We start from the raw sequence: 7,169 nt of genomic DNA on the forward strand, positions 1-7,169 counted from the left end.
GGAGGTGGGACAGGGCTGGGCAGGCACGGCTGGCGGCAGAAGGGGAGCTGTCATGGAGACCTGTATGCCGAGGCCAGCTCGGGGAAGAGACTGGGCTGTGCTGCTGGAGGAAGGGACTGCCCTCTGGCCTGAAGGGCCTGCCTGGGCAGGAGCGGGGCCTCTGGAGGGAGGCGGGAGTCCAGGGCGGGCGAGGTCTCAGGGCAGCCTCCCAGCTTTGAGCCTCTGGGGTGCCGGGGAACCCCCACAAGGGACAGATGCTTTGCCAAGCCCAGGTCCTCTGGCTCCCTCTGGTGGGAACACGCGCTGCCGGCACTGGGCGCTCCACGGTGACTCAGGGGCTCGCCAGGCCGGTCCTGCAGGGTCCGAGGTGGGCAGGGAAGGCGGGCAGGTTGAGGGTGGGCAGGATTGAGCTCACAATTCTGGCTGTGCCCACCCGACAGTGGGCAGGTGCTGGGCCGCCGGTCCTTTGAGGGCCGCATCTGCGCCTGTCCTGGCCGCGACCGAAAAGCCGACGAGGACCACTACCGGGAGCAGCAGGCCTTGAATGAGAGCTCCGCCAAGAACGGGGCTGCCGGCAAGCGCGGTGAGCAGCCGGCGGGGGGAGCTGGATGCTGTGGGAGGGGAAGGGGACACGCTGGCAGGACACAGTGCGAGCCCGTGCCCCAGGGACAGGGCCAGCCCCCAAACGGCCCCCCAGACCCAGAATCCTCCCTGACGGAGCCTGAGAGCAGCCCCCAAATAAGTCGCCTGTCCAGGCCTGGGGGGCACTGCAGGTTTGCCCATCCCTGTGGGCTGCTCACCACTGGACCCACCTGAAGAATCTATTGGCCCCAAGGGTGGGGCAGGTCTCCCTCCTCCCGGAGGGTGGTCTCATCCCACCCGCCCTGCCTGGCCTTCCAGCCTTCAAGCAGAGCCCCCCTGCCGTCCCTGCCCTGGGCCCCGGCGTGAAGAAGCGGCGGCACGGAGACGAGGACATGTACTACCTGCAGGTGAGTGTGTGTCCCGTACAGCGGCCGGGAGACCTGCCTCACCTCTGTCGTCTGCTGAACCCAGGCTGGGCCATGGGGAGAGACCCTGGAGACCATGGTGGAGGGGGCGGGAGGCAGCCAGCCCTGCGTGAGAGGGTCCAGAGGGCAGAACCTGCTTGCAAGAGCCAGACCAGCAGGGCCCAACTGCAGGGCATCCCTGAGAGTCCCCTCAGTCCCAAAAACCCAGCGTCATGCCATTTACAATGAAGCCATGTGTACATAGCACAGGTGGGGTGGTGCGGAGTCCACCGGGGTAGAAGTTCAGCAGGAATCCAGGACGCTACCATTGGCCAGGACCCGTGGCCATAGACCCCCTGAGTGTGCCTCTCACATGTGGCCTCCAACAGGTGAATTAAATCGGCACAGGCTTGGCGAGGATTCATCTTCCATGATGTGAGCTTTCAGGTTTTTGAGCTCCAGAATGAGCCCCAGTTGGCGGGCGGTGGCTCATGCCTGTAATCCCAGCATCTTGGGAGGCCAAGGCGGGTGGATCACTTGAGCCCAGGAGTTTGAGACCAAAGTGGGCAACATAGCGAGAACCCCATCTCTACAAAAATTAGCTGGGTGTGGTGGTGGCATGCACCTGTAGTCCCAGCTACTCAGAAGACTGAGGCAGAAGGATCACCTGAGGGCAGGAGGATTGCCTGAGCCCAGGAGTCCGAGGCTGCAGTGAGCTATGATGATGCCACTGCACTGCACTCTAGCCTGGGCAACAGAGCAAGACTCTGTCTAAAGAAAGGAAGAGAGAGAGATACTTGGTTTTTTTTTTTTTTTTTTTTTTTAAAAACAGTATCTGTTGGTGGGGGAGGAAGAGGGAGGCTTAGGGACCACAAGGAGCAGGCATGGTTCTTGGGGACAGACCTGCCCACCGAGTCATGGACTCTAATTAGACCTGCTTCTTGGGAAGAGGAAAGAAGGTCAGGGGATCCTGAGCCTCTGGGGTGCCGGGGAACCCCCACAAAGGACAGATGCTTTGCCAAGCCCAGGTCCTCCTGAGGCTGCGGCCGCCCGCCTCCCTCCTGTGGGGGTCTGGGGCATGTGGGCAGAGCATCTGCTCCTCTGTGCTCAGGTGCGAGGCCGCGAGAATTTTGAGATCCTGATGAAGCTGAAGGAGAGCCTGGAGCTGATGGAGTTGGTGCCGCAGCCGCTGGTGGACTCCTATCGGCAGCAGCAGCAGCTCCTACAGAGGCCGTGAGTCAACCCCAGCCCACCATCGGTGTGGGGAAGCTCATGGCTCAACCCCGCAGGAGAAGGCCAGGAGGACCAGAAACCCCTCCAGAAGGCATCATCTGCCAGGGACAGGCAGCAGGGTCCAGAGCTCAGGGGGCCCACCCCACACCTCCTCCTCCAGGAAGCCTGGTGGGACTTGGGGCTGCCCTGGGACCCTAGGCCATGGCCCTTGCTATGCCTCTGCCACTGAGGGGTCCTGTAAATGTCTGCTGGGTGGAAAGGCCAGGAGGGGTGGCCAGAGTGACCATGACCCACCAAGACCAGAGGCCAATTCCAGTGGCACAGGTCATCCCCCTGCCTACCGGCCCCGCCATGGCCAGTGTCCTTCTCAGGAGCAGGGCCAGTGGCTGTGCATGGTCATCCTCAGCCACTCTCTGACCTCAGAGGAGGACAAAGCCACTCTCTGACCTCAGAGTCTCCACCCATTTGCAGCATGGGGGCATCGCGGGCGTGGGTGGTTGGTGGGCACGAGGCTGCCTTGCTTCCCACCCATGTAAGCCATTGCTTCTGAGCAGGAGTCACCTACAGCCCCCATCCTACGGGCCGGTCCTCTCGCCCATGAACAAGGTGCACGGGGGCATGAACAAGCTGCCCTCTGTCAACCAGCTGGTGGGCCAGCCTCCCCCGCACAGCTCGGCAGCTACACCCAACCTGGGGCCTGTGGGTGAGTCCCTTGGGCAGTGGGGGCCCATGGGCAGGGCGGGGAGGCCCACTGGGGGCGCCTGGCTCAGGGCACTCCACCCAGCTCCGGACCCAGGGCAGGTGTGTCTGTGGCTGGCTCCTTCCAGCGGTTCTACCCTCTGGGCAGCCACGGACAGCCCTCTCTGCCCACTCCTGACTGTGGGAGGTGGAGGGGGCATGGTTAAGAGCGTGGAACCCACACGCCTGCACCACCTCTTGGCAGGCAAGGAAGCGTGCGGAGGGCTCTTAACATTACACAGCCTGTTTCCCCATCGGCAAATGGCCACAGAAGTACCAGGCTCACTCCTTGTGAGGATTAAATGCTGCAAGACCTCCTCAGGGACCCCAGCACAAGCTGGCGGCTCCACTGAATAGAGTTTGGGCCCCCTTCCCCTGGAAGGTCCTCATGTGGGCAGGACCAGGCATGTTCCCAGTGCTGCGAGCAAGCACCCCAGGTGTTTCCTGAGGCCCCAGGATGGGCGAGCACTCCAGTCCCCCCGGGTGTTTCCTGAGGCCCCGGGATGCGGCAAGCACTCCAGTGCCAGCTGTGATTGCCCTTACGACCCAGTGCCTTGTGCGCACAGTCATCGCCGTCCTTACTAGGCGGGGCGAGGAGACAGGGCCCCAGGTGTTCAGCCCTTGCTCAAGCCTCCAGCTGGCTGGGGCGATGCCAAGCATCACATCGCCAGGCCTTGGGGTGGCTCCCCTGGTGTCCAGAGGTGTCTGGAGCCTGGGTGGAGCCTGCACCTGGATGCCTGGCCTGGCTTCCCTGAATGCCCCACCTGCCTCTCACCCAGGCCCTGGGATGCTCAACAACCATGGCCACGCAGTGCCAGCCAACGGCGAGATGAGCAGCAGCCACAGCACTCAGTCCATGGTCTCGGGGTCCCACTGCACTCCGCCACCCCCCTACCACGCCGACCCCAGCCTCGTCAGGTGTGTGGGCTGCCGAGGGCCTGAGCATGCGCTGTCACCCTGTCCGTTCACCTCTGTCCTTCTGGCCATGTCAGCTGCCCTGCCCCACCCTGTGTGCTCACCACTCGCAACCCCAGATCAGACAGGCGGGTGAGGGCAGTCAGGCTAGGAGCATCAAAGATGCTGGGGAAATGGTCCACTTAGAGGAAAAACACCAAAAGCCGGGTCTTCACTGACCTGTCCCCAGCTGAGCACGTCCCCTCCCTGAGGGATGCCATGGCCACCTGTGGGCTGGAGGGAGACAGTGACAGTCTCTGCTCTAGCCAGGCCACTCCCAGAGATGAGGGCTCGCACAGCCCTGTGCTCGGAAGCTAATGCTGCTTCCTTTCTCAAATTCTCTCTGCAGTTTTTTAACAGGATTGGGGTGTCCAAACTGCATCGAGTATTTCACGTCCCAGGGGTTACAGAGCATTTACCACCTGCAGAACCTGACCATCGAGGTAACGCCCGGGCGACCCCCGCTCCACACAGGCAGTAGCTGGAGGGGCCCCTGACCAGAGGGCAAAGAGCCTTCTCTTCCTTGCTCTCGTGGCTGGGAAACTTGGAAACCCTCTCCCACGGGCAAGTGGATGTGATGACTTGACTCTTGAGAGCTCAGGCAGGCGCAGCCAGGCGGGCGGCTGGCGGTACGGGACACAGGCCCAGGCCTCTGGATGCTGAACTGGTCATTTGGGCCTTTTCGGACTCCCAGCAGCCAGTGTGCCTTTGATTTTAGGGGATGGGCTGTTTCCAAGGCACAAAGAACAGAAGAATGTAAGGCCCCGAGGGAGTCAGTCCAGTTCAGCGCCATTTACACCCGGAGGAAAGGGGACCCGGGGAAGGCAAGCGCCTGACCTGAGGCCACATAGCTCTTGGCACTTGTGGGAGCTGATCGCAGGCACCATGATTAAACAGCCACGGCTTATCTTTGGGTTAAGTGAGACTAGCGGTGTACAAAGCCTGCTCGTAGCCTAGGACAGTGTGAACCACAGGACACTGTCAGTCAAGGAAGAGCAAGCCCTCTGCGGGGAACCCGACCCCAGCCAGTGCCGCAGCCCAGGTCCAAGGCCCCTCCCAGACCATCCCCAGCCTGGGGCTGCAGACAGAGATGAGGGTCAGTGCGAGCTGGGGCCAGCTGCTCAGCCTAACTGTCCCTCGTGCAGAGGGTGGCCTCGTCTGTGTCCACTAACCGCCCTCCCTGCAACCTGTCTCCAGTACGCTGAGCCAGCTCCAGGTCACCTTAACCTTTGCCTCCCCTGCATGTGTGTGCTTCGTGTGGTGCCTAGAAGGTGCTGGGAGCTCATGGATGAGCTGGGGATCTGCTCCGGGGGAGCAGGGACATGAAGACCAAGGAGGGCCCTGCCCTGAGGCTGGGAGGCAGTTCCTCCCCCAGGGCCAGGTAGATAGATGCTCAGGGAGCTCCATGTCTAATGCTCCGAGGTCAGGGCCCAGGCCCCACACAGGCCAGGAGGGGCCCTGGTGGGCTCTCCCCCTCCCCCACGTCCCCTCTCCTGCCTACTCTGGTTAGGGGTGTGGGGGCCGGGGTGTGGTGTGGCCAGACCTCCAGGCCCAGGGCGGCCCTCCCTGCTCTCCCTGTCCCCACTGCCCCCTGCCCCTAACGCGCCGGCCTCTCGCAGGACCTGGGGGCCCTGAAGATCCCCGAGCAGTACCGCATGACCATCTGGCGGGGCCTGCAGGACCTGAAGCAGGGCCACGACTACGGCGCCGCGCAGCAGCTGCTCCGCTCCAGCAACGCGGCCGCCATCTCCATCGGCGGCTCCGGGGAGCTGCAGCGCCAGCGGGTCATGGAGGCCGTGCACTTCCGCGTGCGCCACACCATCACCATCCCCAACCGCGGCGGCCCCGGCGCTGGCCCCGACGAGTGGGCGGACTTCGGCTTCGACCTGCCCGACTGCAAGGCTCGCAAGCAGCCCATCAAGGAGGAGTTCACGGAGGCCGAGATCCACTGAGGGGCCGGGCCCGGCCAGAGCCTGTGCCACCGCGCAGAGACGCAGGCTGCCTCCGCTCTCCTTCCTGTGTCCAAAACTGCCTCCGGAGGCAGGGCCTCCAGGCTGTGCCCGGGGAAAGGCAAGGTCCGGCCCATCCCCAGGCACCTCACCGGCCCCAGGAGAGGCCCAGCCACCAAAGCCGCCTGCGGACAGCCTGAGTCACCTGCAGAACCTTCTGGAGCTGCCCTAACGCTGGGCTTGCGGGGCAGGGGCCGGCCCACTCTCAGCCCTGCCACTGCCGGGCGTGCTCCATGGCAGGCGTGGGTGGGGACCGCAGTGTCAGCTCCGACCTCCAGGCCTCATCCTAGAGACTCTGTCATCTGCCAATCAAGCAAGGTCCTTCCAGAAGAAAGAATCCTCTTCGCTGGTGGACTGCCAAAAAGTATTTTGCGACATCTTTTGGTTCTGGAGAGTGGTGAGGAGCCAAGCGACTGTGTCTGAAACACCGTGTATTTTCAGGGAATGTCCCTAACGGGCTGGGGACTCTCTCTGCTGGACTTGGGAGTGGCCTTTGCCCCCAGCACACTGTATTCTGCAGGACCGCCTCCTTCCTGCCCCTAACCACCACCAAAGTGTTGCTGAAATTGGAGAAAACTGGGGAAGGTGCAACCCCTCCCAGGTGTGGGAAGCATCTGGTACCGCCTCAGCCAGTGCCCCTCAGCCTGGCCACAGTCGCCTCTCCTTGGGGAACCCTGGGCAGAAAGGGACAGCCTGTCCTTAGAGGACGGGAAATTGTCAATATTTGATAAAATGATACCCTTTTCTACATGGTGGGTCAGCTTTTTTTTTTTTTTTTTTTTTAACTTTCTTTCTCAACATTCCCTTTCCAGCTCAACCTAGCACCCATGAGCCGGGCTACGAAGCTGAGTGAGAAGCCAGGTGGGCGGGACTTTTCCCCAGGAAGGCCAGGCGGGGAGGAAGCCTAGAGGGAACGCTGGGAAGGGCAAATTCACAGGAACGCTCTGCCGTGGGAGCAGCTCCTCCCTTGCCGCGGACACCTTCTCTACCACTGCGAGGTCCACAGGGCGTTGCTTTCTTTTCCAGGGGGCGGCGGCAGCAGTCAGGGAACAGACTGAGGTAGGTGCAGGGGGCGTCTAGGCCTTCGTGGAGCACCCCAGGAAGTTAGTGGGCCCCAGGGAGGCAGTGTCTGCAGAGGCCCCTGCTGGGGCCACCTCCATCCACGAGGAGCAGCCTGAGCCTTGGTGGCTGGAGCTTGACCATCCCGGAGCACAGCTCCAGGACAAGAAACCGGAGCCCCCGGGGAGCC

General features: G+C 62.7%; 1 protein-coding gene across 4 annotated transcripts in view; it reads left to right on the forward strand.

Moving 5' to 3' along the window:
- Positions 1-7,145, forward strand: part of TP73 (tumor protein p73) — an 82,531-nt gene extending 75,386 nt beyond the window's left edge. For 2 of the 4 annotated variants that reach the window (XM_025402343.1, XM_025402362.1), the window contains 7 exons: positions 441-583; positions 901-989; positions 2,098-2,219; positions 2,774-2,922; positions 3,737-3,875; positions 4,261-4,354; positions 5,531-7,145. In XM_025402343.1, coding sequence (XP_025258128.1) covers positions 441-583; positions 901-989; positions 2,098-2,219; positions 2,774-2,922; positions 3,737-3,875; positions 4,261-4,354; positions 5,531-5,863 — 1,069 coding nt within the window. In that variant the 3' untranslated portion in view covers positions 5,864-7,145. The remainder of the gene's footprint in view (positions 1-440; positions 584-900; positions 990-2,097; positions 2,220-2,773; positions 2,923-3,736; positions 3,876-4,260; positions 4,355-5,530) is intronic. The other 2 variants (XM_025402370.1, XM_025402354.1) reach the window with 2 other exon arrangements.
- The last annotated feature ends 24 nt before the right edge of the window (positions 7,146-7,169 follow it).

Source organism: Theropithecus gelada, chromosome 1 (genome assembly GCF_003255815.1).
Source record: "Theropithecus gelada isolate Dixy chromosome 1, Tgel_1.0, whole genome shotgun sequence".
In the NCBI taxonomy this organism is placed as follows: domain Eukaryota; kingdom Metazoa; phylum Chordata; class Mammalia; order Primates; family Cercopithecidae; genus Theropithecus; species Theropithecus gelada.